The following is an 18,153-nucleotide window of genomic DNA, read 5'->3' as shown; positions in this document are numbered from 1 at the left end:
TTCTTTTTTTTTTTTAAATGATGTTAAAGATTTGTTTATTTATTTTATGTATAGGAGTACACTGTAGCTGTACAGGTGGTTGTGAGCCTTCATGTGGTTGTTGGGAATTGAATTTAGGACCTCTGTTCCCTCCAGTCAACCCCACTCGCTCCGGTCCAAAGATTTATTTATTATTATAAATAAGTACATGGTTGCTGTCTTCAGCAGATGCACCAGAAGAGGGCGTCAGATCTCATTACGGTGGTTGTGAGCCACCATGTGGTTTCAGAGATTTGCACTCAGGACCTTCAGAAGAGCAGTCAGTGCTCTTACTTGCTGAGCCATCTTGCCAGCCCCCAAATTCTTATTATTATTTGGTGTGTGTGTGTGTGTGTACATGTATGATGTAGTGGGGGCTGTGTGGATGCCACAGCGCACATGTGGAGATTATAAGACAACTTTGTGGAGTTGGTAGTTTCTTCCTTTACCTGGGATCCAGGGACTGAACTTAGGTTGCCAGGCTTGTGTAGCGAGGACCGTTTCTCCCCATCCTGCCATCCTCTAGCCTCTTACCAGACCCCGGGATCCTGGATCTGTGAACGTAGTATTTTCATTTTTATTTTAGTATGTGAACGGATATTCTTTGCTGCATGTATTTCTGTGCCCTCAGAGGACAGAGAAGGACGTTGGATCCCCTGGAACTGGAGTTACAGACAATTATTAGCCATCATATGGGTGTTGGGAATTAAACCCGGGATCTCTGGAGAGCAGTCAGTGCTCTTACCGGCTGAACCGTCTCTCCAGCTCCTGTTTGTGCTGTGCAAGTTTCCTGTGTGTGCATACGTGCAGAATTGTGTTTGTGGAAGCCAGATGTTGTGAAGTATCTCAACTTAATCACTGTCCACCTTATTTTGTTATTGTTGTTGTCGTGGGTCTTTTTGTTTGTTTTGTTTTGTTTGTTCTGTTTTTAGGAGACATAGTCTCACTGTGCAGCTCTGACTGTCCTGGAATTCACTCTGTAGACCAGGCTAGTCTTGAACTCACAGAGATCCACCTGCCTCTGCCTTCTGAGAGCTGGGATTAAAGGCATGCGCCACCACACCGGCCATTCCACCTTAATTTCTAAGATAGGGTCTCGAGACTCTGGAGCTTGGTGATTTGGCGATTTGGCTAAGCTGGCCAGCCTGTGAGATTCTGCATACCACTGGCACCAGGTTACATAAATGTTCTTCCCCCCATCTGGCTTTTATATAGGTGTTGGGGATCTGTAACTCAGGCCCTCACTGCATGTATGATAGCTACTTATTGCTGGGCTATCCCAGAAATAATAGATTTTAAGACTGAGCATCCTAATTGGTAAACGTTGGCTCAGAGTAATTATGAGCACTTCAAGAGTCCTTCTTGGCTCTTCACAGTTGCTGGAAAAGATTGCTCTGGCTTGGGAGAGAGCAATGTAAGCCTCAGCCGCTATGGGAGGTGGGGCACAGGATCCTCAGAGGGGCCCATAACAGGTCCACCCCTGGTCTCCGATGTCCCAAGCAAGACCTTTCTGCTTTTCATGTCCTCCACCCTGCCCCCATCATTGCTGGAGCATCACTTCTTAGGTTCTACAGGGCCATCTGGTCGCCTCCTGGGCCAAGAATGGAGCCTGTAGGATGCCTGCTCTCCCTGGCACAAAGAGGCAATTCCTGGTCCTTGTTCCTCCTGCCAGTATAGGAGCAAGATGCCTCTCCTCTTGTTCTTCATGGATGTGAGGATGTCCACATTTATCAAGACAGCTGTCCAGAACCTATGTCTTGGCCCAGACTGTTAGAATCCTCCAAGACCAGTGTCTGTGGAACACGGGTCCAGAGAAGCCCACAGGACCTTCTAGCAGAGTCTTGCCTGCTGTCACTTTCGGCTACAACTTTGTTTTATGGAGAAAGTCAAGGTTCAGAAAGTGCCAGTGTCTGCCTAGTGTTATAGGCTCAGCAGTGGCCTTATTCCTCAGGGATAAGACAGGCCTCTGGTCACAGGAATGGAACTCAGAGCCTGTTTGGGTACCATGTTCCTTAGTCCACACATCTTCCTGTGCCCCACGGCCAACCCGTTTGCTTCAGGGTTGAGAATTCTTGTCTCAGAGGCAGACTTCTGCTCCAGAAAGGTGTCGGGTTCCCTGAGCAGCTCTTGCTTGTCCACAGACCCAGGGGGCTGTGCCTCCGTCTACAGCAATGCTGTTATTGCTGAGTGTCGTCAAGGGCAGGCCTTGGGGTATATAGGCAAGTGCTCCATGCCAGAGTGACTTCTCTCTGCTTGTGGTCCACAGCGTTGCTTTTCTTGCTTTTGTTTTTTGCTTGCTTGTTTTTAAATATTTATTTATCTATTTTATATATATGATGAGTACACTGTCACTCTCTTCAGACACGCCAGAGAGGGCATCGGATCTCATTACGGATGGTTGTGAGCCACCATGTGGTTGCTGGGAATTGAACTCAGGACCTCTGGAAGAGCAATCAGTGCTCTTAACCGCTGAGCCATCTCTCCAGCCCCTGCTCATTTGTTTTTGAGACAGGGTTGCTCTGTGTATCCCTGACTGTCCTGGTACTCACTCTAGCCCTTGAACTCAGAGATTGCCTGCCTCTGTCTCCCAAGCACAGAGATCACTGCCCAGCTTTTTTTTTTTTTTTAATTTTTATTTTTGAGACATCCATAATTTGGCCTGACTCTCCTCCGAATCTTGAGTGCTGAGGTTATCGGTATATACCATTACATTTGGCTTGTTTTTGTTCTTGTTTTGAGACAGGGTCCTATCTAACCCTGACTGGCCTGGAACACACTATGTAGACCAGACCAGCTTTGAACTCACAGAGATCTGCCCGTCTGTGCCTCCTCAGTGCGGAGGCGTGTGCCACTATACCTGACACTGCTCTGTTCCTTTGAGACAGGGTTTCATTATGTCTTCCCCGTGGCCTCAAACTTAGGATTCTCTGGCCTCAGCCTCCTGAGAGCTCTCTGTGGTTTTTTTTTTATTTTATTCCGTTTTGTTTCTCTGTGTCATCCTGGCTGTCCTAGAGCCCGCTCTGGAGAACAGGCAGGCCTGCTTCTTTTTGCTTATGGCATTTCAAAGTCTTAGTTTCAAAGTATTTCAAAGTGTTAGTTGATGGCCCTATATCATGAAACAAGTCTAGCCCAGTGCTTTTAAAAATATTTATACTACCAATATTTAACATTCAGAGGATTTCATGTGAAATCTATATTTTTAGTTTCTCCTGGACGTTTTCCTGCACTTCCCAGAGGTTCAGAGTGGCCATAGACAAGTCCTGCAGGTGGACCCCTGGAAACCCTTGGAAAGATTCCATAAGCGCATTTCTCTGCTTTATGGCCCAGGACCATAAACCCCTCCAGAATGCTTCTAATAGCACTTGGACACCCCACCCCCACCCCGAGCCTCTTTGGAGCATTGGAGAGGCAGCTTCTGTCTGGCAGGGTACTGGGTACTGGTCTCAATAGTGAGACTGACTGAGAGTCAAGACTTGCTACTGTGAAGCGAGAAGTTGTTCCTCAGTGCTCGGGGAAGGGCTTCCCAGACAGCCCTGTGCGAGGATGTCTGTATGGCTCTGACTGGAGGGGAGGCTTGAAGGGGTGAGAGTTTCCCCACGCTCACAGCCATCTCCCTCCCCTGCCCAGATGCTACAACCCCAATTCAAGTCACACAACACCAACGAAGTGCTGGAGAAACTGTTCCAGATCGTGCCTGGCGAGAACCCCTACCGCTTCCGGGACCCCCAACAGTGCCGGCGCTGTGCTGTGGTCGGGAACTCAGGCAACCTTCGGGGCTCTGGCTATGGGCACGAAGTGGACAGCCACAACTTTATCATGAGGTGAGCTCTCACGGATGCAGGCAGGGGGACAGGGAAATGATGCGTGAATTGTCCTTGTGTCTTTGGGTTTTGTTTGTTTGTTTTGTTTAACATTATTTAGTTTTCAGGATAGCCGAGGACAGCGTGTAGTTCCTCCACCACATGGGTCCTATGAACTAAACTCAGATTTTCAGGTTTGGTGGCAAGCTCTTTTATCCACTGAACCATCTGGCCAGTCTTCTCTGATCTTTTCTGCTAGGGTACAAGTACTAACTGCCCAGTGTGCTAAGGGACGCCAGCACCCAGAGGCGTCAGTTAATAGTTCCGGTCTCTCTTCCCAGGGTTTCCAGGTTGGGTGTGCAGTAAGTGTTCACAATACACACTTTGGGAGCTGGAGAGGCGTCTCAGTGGCTAAGAGCACTTGCGGTCCTTGCAGAGGATTTGAACCTGGTTCCCAGCACCCACATGGAAGCTAAAAGTCACCTGACTCCGCTTCCAGGGATCCAACACTTTCTTCTGACATAGTTGTTACAAATCCATATAAAAGGCAAAACCGTTATACATACAAAATACACTGTTCCCCTCTGTGTAGTCTTGGCTGTTCTGAAACTCTGAAGATTAGAGTGGCTTCAAACTCAGAGATTTTGCCTGCCTCTGCCTCCCAAATTAAGGTGTGTGCCACCACTGCCCAACAAAAAAAAGTAAATCTTTTTTTAAAAGTTGCCTGACATGCACGAAACTCTGGGGTCAATCCTGAACAGTGCACACACCAGGGTCAGTGGCATACGCCTACCTGTCTGGTGTTAGAAGAACCTTAATACAGTCAGTCACTGGGGCTGGAGAGTTGACTCAGTGGATAAGAATATATGCTGCTCTCCCAGAGGACTCAAGTTCATTGCCTGTCACATGACTCACAATTGCCAGTAACTCCAGCCCCAGGGGCTCTGACTACTCTGGCTTCCTTGGGTGTCCGTACTCACATGTGCATACCTACACCCATATGTGTGTGTGTGTGTATATATACACATATATAACATATGTAATACATATATATAATATATACATAGTGTATTAATATGTATACATAATTTAAAATACATATAATTTAAAATAATAATAAATATTTAAAGAAAAATTTTACTAGCAGAAAGTATTCCTTTGTTTGTTTGTTTGTTTGTGTGTTTGTTTGTTTTCTCAAGGCAGGGTTTCTCTTTGCAGCCCTGGCTATCCTAGAACTTAACCTGTGGACCAGTCTGGCCTTGAACTCCTGGTGGCAGGAGGTATTCTTATTATTGTCCATTCTACTGCCCTTGAGGTACACTAAATCACTAAATCAACTCCTCTTCTTTTCAAAAGGGTAAGGTGGGTGTGGTGGCACACATTCATGAATTTTAGCTCCTGCAAGCTGAGACTGAAATATCCCAAGTCCAAGGTCAGCCTGAGGCGTCATAGAAAGCTTCTGGCTTAAAAAAAAAAACAATCTCAAAGCAAATCGCGGTGGCACAAGCCTTTAATCCCAGCACTTGGGGGGTGGGGGGGAGGCAGGCAGATCTCTCAAGTTCAAGGCCAGCCTGATCTTCAAAGCCAGACACCCAGGGCTCTGTTACCCAGAGAAACTTTACCTCGAAAAACAAAACAAAACAAAACAAAACAAAAATCTCAAAGCTAGACACAGTATCCCACACCTTAATTCCTAATACTTGGAATGTAGAAATCGGCGAATCTCTTAATTTGAAACCAACCATGGCTACATAGTGATACCCTGTCTCAAAAAACAAAATCAACCCCCCCCCCCAAAGCTCCTGTACCCTGGTGCTGGTGGTATGGAGATTGGTATATCCTGGAAGCTTGCTGGTCATCAAGTTTAGCCAAAATTGTATGTCTTTGTTCAGGAAGAAAAGCTGTCTTAAATAATGAGGTGGGGGTTAGGGAAGTGGCCCAAGAGATAAATGCACTTGTTGAGCAACCCTGACAACCTGAGTTTGGAATCTCAGAGCCCATATAAAAGCCAGATGCTGCAGCACTGGCTTCTTTGATTCCATAGGGAGCTGAGAGGCAGGGCATTCTCCAGAAGTTTGAGCGCCCATTACCCTAGCCACACAGTGGTAAGGAGACCCTGCCTCAGGTAGAGAGGTGAGGACTGACCCCCAGACTCTGTCTTCAGATCTCCACTCACGTCCCGTGGCATATGGGCACCAATACAAAAACAAGCACACACAAAGAAATAAAGGGAAATCAAAAGAAGCTGATTTCCATTGTCAACACATGCAAACACAAATATACACATACACGAATGAATGAATGAATGAATGAGTAAATAAAATACTGAAAATGCCAGGTTTTTGCTAAACATCACCTAGGATGGGCATTGTAGAAAGACCAGATTTCCTGGGAGGCAGAAGGCCTTTGTCGTAGAAACCGTTGCTGTCTCCATAGCAACACCAACATAGCAATTTATCTCTTGAGGCTTTCTGTATTTTTTTTTTTTGCAAGATCTTCCTCGAGATGAGAAACGGTGACAGATGTAGAAATAGAATGCTGAGTTCCCCCCATAACTCCAGAGCCACCTGGATTATTCTCATCTTCCGATTCCCGGGGCTTTAAAGGGAAGGAAGCTGGAAGCCGGTGCAAGAACTGTCTACTGAGAAAAGGTGGTCAAGATTAGGGGTGGAGGCTCCCATTGCTTCCCTTCAGCTCTGGGGCCCTTTGAAAGCCCAAGGAAACTCAGATACCCGAATACCTGCTTCTCTGGCCAACTCTATCATATGGTTCCTTGGTGATGGTTGGGAAACCTCAGGGGTCAAAGCCTGTGGCCCAAAAGCTGTGACTTCTTCTAACATGTGGGTGTCCTAGCTGCGGACACACCCACAGATTCTCCTTTACATGAGGCAGGCTCAAGATACAATGTTTGGAGTGGTCCCTAGAATTGCTGGGCAGAAAAGGTGACCCAGATGGTAGTTGGCTGTCTGTGGTCTATAGAAAGGGCCAGATGGCAGTATTGGTGGCCGCTTGCAGATCTCTCTTGATCAGGAACCAGAAAGGAAACCTTTCACCCCAGAATCAGGGAGAGCAGTGAAATCCAGATCTGTCCTCTCACCTCAAGCTGTCGTCTCCACCTGTAAATTTTCTGATCTCTCTGCTTATGACCCAACTGGAGTTGAGCCTTTCTTGCTTCCTCTAGGCAGCAGATACATCCAGTTCCTGGCATTGTCAGGTGACAGAAGGCACGATGGAAGCATGAGGAAAGGGATGAGGTAGCCAGACACTGTCCCCGAGTAAAGTGTGGTCCACCCTGCCCCGCCTTTCTTTGGCTGCTGGGGGCAGCTGTGAGCAGATAGGTTTCTGGAATGCATGGCTCCATGCCCCAGGGGTCGATGTCATCTTCTGGCCCCTTTCCAGGACTTGGCTTATCTGGAATGAGTCAGAGTCTCCAGAAGAATGCCACGTCCCTCCCTGTTCCTGTGGAGGCTGTGCGACATCATCTGGACTTTATTTTGGATCTTCATTCCCAGCCCCCTGCTGTCTGGGGCCTGAAGCCGGTAGTAGAGGAGTAAAGGAGGCTGAAGGTCCCACCGCTAGGACCAGGGGAATACTTCTTGACTCTGAGTAGACTAGCTAATCAATGGGCCAGCCTGGGGTAACGGTACCCTTTATCTTCCCCCATTACACAAAACAGTGGGTTTCATTCCAATGTTTTCATATGCGCATATAATTAGTTTTGATCGTACTCACCCACCATTGACTTCTCTTCTTCCTCCTCCCAAATAGTCTTCTTTCAAACCTTTTTCCCCCTAAAATTGGATAGTCACAGCTCTTTGATCTTCAGGGCTTGGTCTATCTGTCTCTCGTATTGGGTGGTGGTGGTGCACGCCTTTAATCCCAGCACTCAGGAGGCAGAGGCAGGCAGATCTATGAGTTATAGGCCAGCCTGCTCTACAGAGTGAGCTCTGGGTCAGCCAGGACCACACAGAGAAACCCTGACTCAAAAACAAACAAACAACAACAACGACAACAGATAAAGTTTGCTGCTTAGGTCCTCAGAAGCATAAATCTGGATTCCAGCATCGGTCCAGCCTGGTAACACCAGCTGCATTCTTCCATGTCCTTCGTGCCCTTTCCATCCACAGGCAACTGAGATGTTGGTAGAGGAGCAGGAAGAAAATAGCAGAGGTGCTCTGTGGCATAGGAAGTCTACACTCATTCCTGAGATTGGTGCCAGCCACTCTGATTTGATGTTTGTACAGTTTCATAGAGCTGGCCTGAAAGCTAGGGGGGCGCATGGAGACCGTCCCTCCGTCTTGGATCCCTGTGAAGGAGCAGAGTTTCTGGTCACCCTACTGTGGTAGGAATGCTGCAAGGTGCTCTATCCTCAGAGGACAGAAATGTCCTCTTAAACAGCAGGAAGCAAGACCAACAGGCTCGTGCTTAGAGCCTGTGATGTAAGATGTTTACCAAAATGGGAGGCTTGTCTTGGTGCAGGGGTACATCTCTGTCATCCCAGCACTTGGGAGGCGGAAGCAGGAGGTCAGGAGTTCAAAGCCGACGTTTGGTACACGGCAAATGTAAGGCCAGTCTGGGCTATATGAGATCCTGTCTCAAAGAAAATCGGGGTACCTTCCATCCTTAGGATATTTCACTGAATAGAGCTGGGTTTGTTACCAACATGTAAAACTTACTCCATCCTGGTACCTAAGTGGTGTTCAGTGGATGAATGTACAGATTGTACCCCCAGTTCTCTGATTAATAGAATAGTCTTTATCTTTACTTAGGCAACCATTGCTGAGCCAAAGTGTACATCACTTTATTTCTCTTCTTTTCTTTTCTTTTTTTTCTTTTTTTGAGACAGGTGTTACGCTGTAGCACAGGATGGCCTCAAATGTGTGGCAATCCTCCTGCCTCAGCTTCTTGAAAGCTAGAACTATGGGCATTAGCCGTCATGTCCAACTTCCTTTTTTATTTTTGTTGAGTGCCAAATTATCCTGTAAAACCCACACCCCACGTTTCATGGGAGTTCTCTCTCTCTCTCTCTCTCTCTCTCTCTCTAGGATGAATCAGGCACCGACTGTGGGCTTTGAGAAGGATGTTGGCAGCCGAACAACTCACCATTTCATGTACCCGGAGAGTGCCAAGAACCTGCCTGCCAATGTCAGCTTCGTGCTGGTCCCCTTCAAGGCTCTGGACCTAATGTGGATTGCCAGCGCCCTCTCCACAGGACAGATCCGATTGTGAGCCTCTTTGCTGGCTGAGTAGCACACGGGTGTCAGGAGTTCTATGGGAGGGCTTGTCTCTGAGTTCAAAAGATTCTCTAATTGAATTAGTGCGAAGTAGGAGCTCAAAAAGGAGTTCATTCTGTGTCTCTTCCTATGTGGTGCAGCTCGGGGTACTAGTGGTAAAATCATGATTGCACAGTTTGGACTGGTCTCTCGAGGGGACAGCTCTGGGTTGTGGGGTTTTTTCCTCTGGTAACTGTCTTTGAGATGGCAGTTCTATCACAGCTGGCAACCCTGACAATTCATTTCACTGAGGGTTTGTTGTTGTTCTTTTTTAAGATTTATGTATGTATTGTATGTATATGAGTACTCAGTCTTAATGCAAGCCAGAAGAGGGTATCAGATCCCATTACTGATGGTTGTGAGCCACCGTGTGGTTGCTGGGGATTGAACTCAGGACCTCTGGAAGAGCAGCCAGTGTTCTTAACCACTGAGCCATCTCTCCAACCCTGGTTGCTTTTTCTATTTATTGCTGTTTTTTTTTGTTTTTTGTTTTTTTTTTAATTTCTGAGACAAGCTCTTGATAAGCTGCTGAAACTGGCCTTAAATTTTCTCTGCAGCTGAAGCAGGCCTTGAACTTGTGATCCTCATGTCTCAGCTCCCATACTGGCTGGGATCACAGGTCTGTGTCACAAGGCCTGGCTTACCAAAGGTTTGTCAGGTTTTGTTGGCTTACATTTTAAAAAAATAAGCATTTATGTGGATGTGACTAAGTGGATATATGTGCACCGTATGTGTGCAGGAGCCCAAGGAGGTTGGAAGAGGACATCAGATTCTCAGGTACTGGGGTTTCAGGAGGTTGTGAGCTTCCATGTGAGCGCTGAGAACTAAATCTGATTCCTCTGCAAGAGCAGCAAAGGCTGGTAACCACTGAGCCATCTCCCCAGCTTTGGTTTTTATTTTTTTTATTTTTTTTCTTCGAGACAGGGTTTTTCAGTGCAGCCCTGGCTGTCCTGGAACTCACTCTGTAGACCAGGCTGGCCTTGAACTCAGAAATCTTTCCTGCCTATGCCTCCCGAGTGCTGGGACTAAAGGCGTGTGCCACCACCGCCCGGCTCCCCAGCTTTGTCCATTTAATTAACTAGTTTGTTTAGTGTGTGTGTGTTTCTTGAGTCAGGGTCTTGTGTAGTCAAGACTGGCTTTGAAGTAATTCTCCTGACTTCACCTCTACAATTCTTGGATACAGGGATATGCCACTATACCTACCTACCAAATCTTTTCCTTCCTTCCTTCCTTCCTTCCTTCCTTCCTTCCTTCCTTCCTTCCTTCCTTCCTTCCTTCCTTCCTCCCTCCCTCCCTCCCTCCCTCCCTCCCTCCCTCTCTCTCTCCCTCCCTTCCTCCCTTTCTTCCTTTCTTTCTTTTATTTTTTTGGTTTTTAGAGACTGTTTCTCTGTGTAGCCCTGACAGTCCTGGAACTCACTCTGTAGACCAGGCTGGCCTCAAACTCAGAAATCTTTCCTGCCTATGCCTCCCAAGTGCTGTAATTAAACGCATGTGCCACCACTGCCCCGGCTCTACCTACCAAATCTTAAAAAAAAAAAAACAAATGAACAAAAAAATGTATTTATTTTAGATGTATGACTGTGTGCCCGGTGCCTGAGGAAGTCAGAAGTGGTGTGAACATGTCACTCGAGTTCAGTCCCCCAGAACCCACGTGGTAGGAGGAGAGAATCATTCTTGGAAGTTGTCCTCTGACATGCCCGTTATGACAGTTCTGCATCCCAGCACACAAATAAATAAATGTAATAAAAGCTTTTAAAATGTACAAACCAGTAACATTTTGAAGAATTGAGAATGCTGTACACATGACAGTTAATGTTAGAATGTCTTCGTGTTCTAAAGGTCTTTGATCTACTAATGCCCCAAAAGTTATCTTACCCTATCCCCAGTCTTAAAACAACCACATGGTCTACCCTGAATAACCTTGTACTTTTTTAAAAATTTTACTTATTTTATTTATATGAGTACACTGTAGCTGTCTTCAGACACATCAGAAGAGGGTATCGGATCCCATTACAGATGGTTGTGAGTCACTATGTGGTTGCTGGGAGTTGAACTCAGGACCTCTGGAAGAGCAGTCAGTGCCCTTAACCACTGAGCCATCTCTTCAGCCCCTAACCTTGTACTTTTATATGTGGTTAAATATTATTAAAAGCACTATTTTAATCCTTGCTGATTGATGTATGAAGTTCAATAAGGTTGATGTTCATCCAGAAAGAGCACTGTCACACAAAGAAACTGTATCCATTACACATTACACCATCTCCAGCGGCTCCTACCCACCTGTGTTCCATTGTCTGTCTGATTTTCTGCTCATCCATGACACATCTTCAGTCTTCTATTGAGACTGCATGTGCCCCATCATTGTGGTGAAGGAGCCATGTTTTGTCTTTCTGTTTATAATATAGATACATATGGATTGTTTTCCCTTATTGGTGTAGTCACCATTTTTTTTCTTTAGTCATATGACACTATATATTACTGTATTTGTGGCACTGGGGACCAAACCCAGGGCCTTGAATATATCAGGCACGTACGTATAGACATACACTTTAAAAATAAACCTAAATATATATTTTGTTTTTGTTTTTTGTTTTTTGTTTTTCGAGACAGGGTTTCTCTGTATAGCCCTGGCTGTCCTGGAACTCACTCTGTAGACCAGGCTGGCCTCGAACTCAGAAATTTACCTGCCTCTGCCTCCCAAGTGCTGGGATTAAAGTAAATATATATTTTTTAAGGTGTAAGAAGGCCAAAAGTGGTTTAGCAACGGCTTACTCCTTATGCCTTGCTCAGTCTGCTTTCTTATAGAAGCCAGAGCCACCAGCTCAGGGTTGGCTCCACCTACAATGGACTGGACCCTCCTATCAGTCACTAATTAAGAAAATGCCTCACAGCTAGATCTTATGGAGGCATCTTTTTTTTTTTTTTTAATTTATTATATGTAAGTACATTGTAGCTGTCTTCAGACACTCCAGAAGAGGGCGCCAGATCTCCTTACGGATGGTTGTGAGCCACCATGTGGTTGCTGGGATTTGAACTCTGGACCTTTGGAAGAGCAGTCGGGTGCTCTTACCCATTGAGCCATCTCACCAGCCCTGGAGTCATCTTCTTAATTGAGGTTCTCTCCTCTCAGATGCCGCTAGCTTGCGTCAGGTTGACATAAAAAGTAGGCAGCACACACACATGGCGAGTTTGAGATCAGCTATTCCAAATGCTGAGTTTCCCAACAGAGAGATTAGGGAAGAAAGGGAGAAACTGGAAGTTCCTAGGCTTGACTAGAGTATCCCAATTTTATCCTGAAAGCCACTGAAAGTTTCTATCAAGGCCCTGCAGTGGCGAACATGCAACGGGAATAGGTCAGTCTAGAAATTGTGAGGGTGTCACTATTTGGTCATAAGGAGCAAATGTGTTGCCATCTGTGAGCCATCTGAAAGGTTTTTTTTTTCCTGTCTTCTTGCAGCACCTATGCCCCAGTGAAGTCCTTCCTTCGAGTGGACAAAGAGAAGGTAAGTTCTCTACCCCCTGTCTTTTGACTCTCACCACCATGGAAATTATGCTGGCTTATTCAAGCGATGCCAAGAGAGTGAGTGAGTTTCAGGATGGCCAGAGCTACACAAGAGAAATCCTGTCTTGGGGATGCGGGGGGTGGGGGGAGGGGGCAGGTGCGAGATCTGCATCGGCTGGTATGCCTGACCCCTACAATGAACACAAGAACCTAGGAATAGCCGGGCGTGGTGGCGCACGCCTTTAGTCCCAGCACTCGGGAGGCAGAGGCAGGCAGATTTCTGAGTTCAAGGCCAGCCTGGTCTACAAAGTGAGTTCCAGGACAGCCAGGGCTACACAGAGAAACCCTGTCTCGAAAAACCAAAAAAAAAAAAAAAAAAAAAAAAAAAAAAAAGAACCTAGGAATACCCATGTGCCACATTCCCGAGGAACTGCTAGAAGCTGTTCAGAGCCTGGCCCAAATCTCCACACCTCCAAGCCCTTCGTGTGCCTTTCTCTCCTTGCAGGTCCAGATTTACAACCCAGCCTTCTTCAAGTACATCCACGACAGGTGGACGGAGCACCACGGGCGTTACCCTTCTACAGGAATGCTGGTGCTCTTCTTTGCACTACATGTGTGTGATGAGGTAGGCAGTCGGTGTTGTCTAGAGCAGAATTAGGAGAACCCATAAACAGAGGAAACAGCCCTTTCCCCATCTTAGCTGTGGTTCCCGGGAAGAAGTTTTTGTAAAGAGAAACCATGTTTTTTCATATCTGTTATTCCTATAAACAATATTTTTGCATTTCCCATCTTCATTACCTTTTAAGATTTACTAACAAAACTACTTCATTTAAAAGGCACATTTTAAGCAGGGTCATGGTGGCACCTGTAATCAGATACGGAGAGTTTGAGACAGGAGGAGCGTTTGAGGCCAACCTGGGCTACATAAGACCCAGTCGTGGAAAAGCGAAACACAATGAGAAAGAGACAGAAGTCCCCTCTGAGTCAGTGTCCTTATGTCAGGCCTCCGGCCCCCGACTCCCAATGACCCCTGTGCCACCCTCCTCACAGGTGAACGTGTATGGGTTCGGGGCCGACAGTCGAGGCAACTGGCACCACTACTGGGAGAACAACCGGTACGCGGGCGAGTTCCGGAAGACAGGCGTGCATGACGCCGACTTCGAAGCCCACATCATCGACATGCTGGCCAAGGCCAGCAAGATCGAGGTCTACCGAGGGAACTGAGCGACCCTGAGCGCCTTCAGAACCAGTCACTTCTGGGTCCCGCAAGCGCCGGTTGCAGCCCACCAATCAGACTGCGCCGTCCCCAGCAACCAATCAGTGCTGCAGTTGGGAGGAGCTTCTTTCTTAGCCAATCACGCAACTCAAGGAGAATTTCCGGCGCCGCCGTCTCCACCAATCATGGCCTTGGGAGGCGGCGGGCCTCGACCCCCTCCACTATACCTGCTTTGGATAAGAATTTTGATGCTTTTTAGGAGGCCGGTCTAGTGCTGGGCAGGAGCGCCTTGAACTGCTCATTTCCAGCTTAGGCCGGGTGGGTGAGTGAAGCCCTCCAAAGAAATGTGGTTCCGGTGAGACACTCTCCAGGGCTTTCCGTGGCTCACCAGGTAGTAGGGGGTTGAATTCACCCGGTTGGGTTGATCTCCCTAGGGCCTCACTAGTGTCAGGAATGGGTAGGAAGCTCCACCGGGTCACATGCAAGGTGCTTCTCTCACATGTGCCCTCACTCCTGTCCCCCACCACCTTCTCAGCGTCTGTCCTTAGGTCCTGGGCCTCCTCTCCAGCTCACCTGTTGATTCGGAGACAAAGTGAGACCACCCGGACTCGGCTGCTTTTGCTCTCCCACACGTGGCCCGTGTCTTTAGCCCTAAGGCGCGAGAGAGCAACACGCACGGTTGGACAGTTGGCTGGAAAGGAGATCCCTGAGCATGTACCGTTTTTCTTTCATTGTCACCCCAAAGAGGAGCAGGCAGCCTCTTGCTTGGGGGTAGGATTTGCTTTGGACTCATGCTTTAGTTACTCTCAAGCTGCCAGGGATGGCGATCCAACCAAGATTGCTTGACAATTGTTTGCGGGCCTCGCAGATGGCTTGGAGCTTTGCTGGGGAGGAGCGGATTGGTGGCTGCCCTGCATGCCTCCTCCTGTCCGCACCTTTACCCTGCTTACTCGCCTGTTCTAACCTACTCTCCAGCCCCGGAAGGGCTGCTCAGTCAGGAATCAGGGGTTACAACTGGAAGCTACTTGCATGACTTGGTCACAGCTGAGGTTCACTGGGAGAAAGGGCTTCAGTGAATGTCTCAGGCCCCAGAAAACACGTCCCTGCTGCAGCGTCCACATAAATATTTCCCATTCTTAATGAGTTCATATAACCAAGCGGCCTGGTTGGGGGACAGTCACACATAAGGGAGAGTGTTAAGAGGTCTGGGATGAGGCAACAACCCTAAAAACTAATACATGGAGAACTTCGCTCGAGTCTGTTCCTTCCCAGTTTCAAAAGCACGGGTGGAGGAAAAAAAGGGGAGGGGCGTTTACTGAGCGTGGCTGTAGCAGAACCTCTCAGGGCTCGAACCATCGCACATAGCCACCGTTCCAGTTCTTGCCTGTCTCATCTCTGCTCTCAAGCTGCTGTGGTGAGAAATGGGAAAGCAATGCAATTATGCCAAACAGTATTGAGAAGAGTAATTTATTTTTCTTCCCTTTGTTTTGTTTAAACCATGAATCCCCATTCTAGAAAAGGTAGGTCCCAGAAGCCACTCCTTTTTTTTCTAGAGTTATTTAAACATTCAACTTTTCCTTCCATTTCTTTTCCTGAATTAAAAAGAACAAAGCCCGTAGAGTCACTCATCTGTTCTGAACTGTGCCATCCTAGGTGTTTCTGAGGCGGTAAGGATGTTTGGGAGAACACAATAATTCTGGTATCGTCTTACGGCTGAGGAGTCTAGTTCATGGGCTCTGTTCTCTGAAGTCCGCCCAAAGGACTGAGTATTACGGTTTAAAAAAAAAAATCAACTTATTATGCCAGGCATGGTGGCATGTGCCTTTAATCCTAGTAGTTGAGAGGCTGAGGGGCAGGAAAAGAAGTTAAAGGCTAGCCTGAGCTACATGGTAACTTTCAAACTAACCTGGGCTACATGAGACCCTTTCTTAAGGGAAAAAAAGGAGCAAAAAATAATTCATTGTCCCCTTTTGGATTCCTCTATGAGTAATGACTTGGGAAGAACTTGTTTTCCCTGAAATAGCCTTTTGTAAACACAGGGCTTTATTGCAGGCTTGTGTTGGTTCATCTCAGCACCCATAAAGCAGTGCTTTCCCTGCGACTCTGGTGAGTTGTCTCAGGAGTTCTGACATTTTTCTGCTTAGCCCAATCATGCTGTGCGGCCCACAGCTTGTTGCCAGTACAAAGTGCAATGCAAAGGAAGAGTTCTCTGGGAGAGCTGCTGAGGGCAGATAGTGCCTCTCTGAGTTTTGCCTGTCACTAAGGATAAATGCTTAAACTTCAGTAGGGTAACTGGAAAACAGGGAAATGTTGGGTCTGCATCTTAAACTACTCACTAAAATAGGTTGTATGGATCTCAGAACTAAATTTTTTAAAAAACCCACAGGTGGTAGTACTTCTTGTCTTTTCAAGATAAAGTTTCTCTTTGTAGCCCAGGCTGGTCTGCCTCCCAAGTGCTGGGACTACAGGTGTGCGTCATCACAGTACAGATAGACTACCTTCCCCCACCCCAGCTGTTGTGGTTCATCCCTACAGTCTTACAGAGGCTGAGGAGGTACACTAAACTTGTTTTGATTTTCTGAGAGCAGCTGTCTTGTACCTATGCTCTGTAGACCAGGCTGGTCTCAAATTCCTAGGAGATCCATCAGCTCTGCCTCGTGGGTTCCAGGGTATATGCTATTTAACAAAAAAACTGACAAGACACCAGATACATAAGTTTTGCCCTCTGGTTGTTTAACTCTTCTTTGATTATGGCTTCTGAGACTGGGGCAGGACTGTTCTGTTAAAATAGATAGGAGACCAATGTGGAAGGCAGCATTAGAGTTTTATGTTCATAAAACCTATCAGGACTACACGAGGGTAGCTGGGTAGAAACAGCAATGGTCTGGGATGAGCTGTTTTTACTCCATTCTCAGACCGCAGATTACCTGCCATGTGGCTTTTTAATTTTGCTTTTTTGAGACAGGGTTTCTCTTTGCAGACTAGGCTGGCCTCAAACCCAGAGACCTCTCTGCCTTTGCTCTGAAAGTGCTGGAGTGTGCCATCCCACTACCCATCCCCTCCCTTTTTCTTTTTCTTTGGGATTTATATGTAAGTACACTGTAACTGTCTTCAGACAACACCAGAAGAGAGCATCAGATCTCATTACAGATGGTTGTGAGCCACCGTGTGGTTGCTGAGAATTGAACTCTGGACCTTAGGAAGAGCAGGCACTGCTCTTGCCCAACCGCTGAGCCATCTCAGTAGCCCCCGCCCCCTCCCTTTTAAAGAAACTTTACATGTGTTGGTGTTTTGCCTGCATATGTCAGATACCCTCAAACTGGAGTTACAGTTCTGGGCTGCCATGTGAGTGCTGGGACTTGACCCCAGACCCTCTAGAAGAGCAACTACTGGTCTCAAGCAATGAGCTGTCTCTCCAGCCCTTTCTGCCTTGTTTTTAAGAGATGTGTTCACTTTCAGTGTCACCATTTAGGTGAGTGCGGGTAGTAACTATTGCTCCATCTTGTTTTGTGCCTTCTCACTTTTTTTTTCTTCCTCGAGACAGGGTTTCTCTGTTTAGTCCTGGCTGTCCTGGAACTTACTTTGTAGACGAGGCTGGCCTTGAACTCAGAAATCTGCCTGTCTCTGCCTCCCAAGTGCTAGGATTAAAGGCGTGCCACCACCACCCCTTCTTTGAAACTTCCCCACAGCACTCAAACCTTGCTGTCTTCTGCACTACCCATTCCAGGCAGACCCGGATTTTCAATCTCATACCTGCTCTCCAGTTGTTCACCATCATTCAAGGGCCTACATACACCTCTGGTACTTCTGTGGAACCAAATATTTCAGATCCAAAAGAGTGTAAACATGTTTTGTTTGATCTTTTTCCTATTGTTGTATAGGCTCAATCCCTGAATTCTGGGCTCAGTTGATATCTCGCTGTCCAGGCTCACAGGTGAGCACCAATACAACAAGCATCTAAGATCTAATGAACATAAAAGTGACTCTCTAGAAGGATGGTTTAATTCTGTTTTTGAGCCATGTTCTCTTAATATAACTCCGGATATTCTGGAGACATTCTCGATCTTGTCACCAGAGCTCTGGGATTGAAAGTAACTTACTGGGAGTGGAGTACACATGACTGCCAGGTCCCCACTTCCTCTGAAGTGGAGAAGTACCAGGCAGTTGTGAACGACCTGACATGATGTGGACACTGGGACTCAAAGGTCCTTTATAAGGGCAGCAAATGCTCCTAACTGTTGAGTCTTCTCTCCAGCTCCTAGACTGGCAAAGTTTTAAAAATTGATAATATAAAGGCTGGAGAGATGGCTCAGAGGTTAAAAGCACGGGCTTCTCTGACCCAGA

General features: G+C 46.9%; 1 protein-coding gene across 2 annotated transcripts in view; it reads left to right on the top strand.

The window, feature by feature from the left end:
• The window catches only part of St3gal2 (ST3 beta-galactoside alpha-2,3-sialyltransferase 2), a 57,776-nt gene extending 39,800 nt beyond the window's left edge, over nt 1–17,976 (top strand). Inside the window, exons 3-8 of one of the 2 annotated variants that reach the window (XR_015048597.1) lie at nt 3,646–3,839; nt 8,864–9,043; nt 12,549–12,594; nt 13,099–13,218; nt 13,644–14,200; nt 17,691–17,976. Coding sequence is in view for 1 of the 2 variants with exons in the window: in XM_085843575.1 (XP_085699701.1) it covers nt 3,646–3,839; nt 8,864–9,043; nt 12,549–12,594; nt 13,099–13,218; nt 13,644–13,817 (714 nt within the window). In the remaining variant the exon portion in view is untranslated. Of the gene's footprint in view, nt 1–3,645; nt 3,840–8,863; nt 9,044–12,548; nt 12,595–13,098; nt 13,219–13,643; nt 15,066–17,690 lie in introns of those variants that run through there. The other variant, XM_085843575.1, reaches the window with a different exon arrangement.
• Nucleotides 17,977–18,153: the final 177 nt, after the last annotated feature.

The sequence above is a fragment of the Mus caroli genome, unplaced genomic scaffold (assembly GCF_978045245.1).
Source record: "Mus caroli unplaced genomic scaffold, Mus_caroli_1 scaffold_10, whole genome shotgun sequence".
NCBI classification, from domain to species: domain Eukaryota; kingdom Metazoa; phylum Chordata; class Mammalia; order Rodentia; family Muridae; genus Mus; species Mus caroli.
Note: the sequence above shows the minus strand (reverse complement) of the source record. Positions and strands in the feature narration are given on the sequence as shown.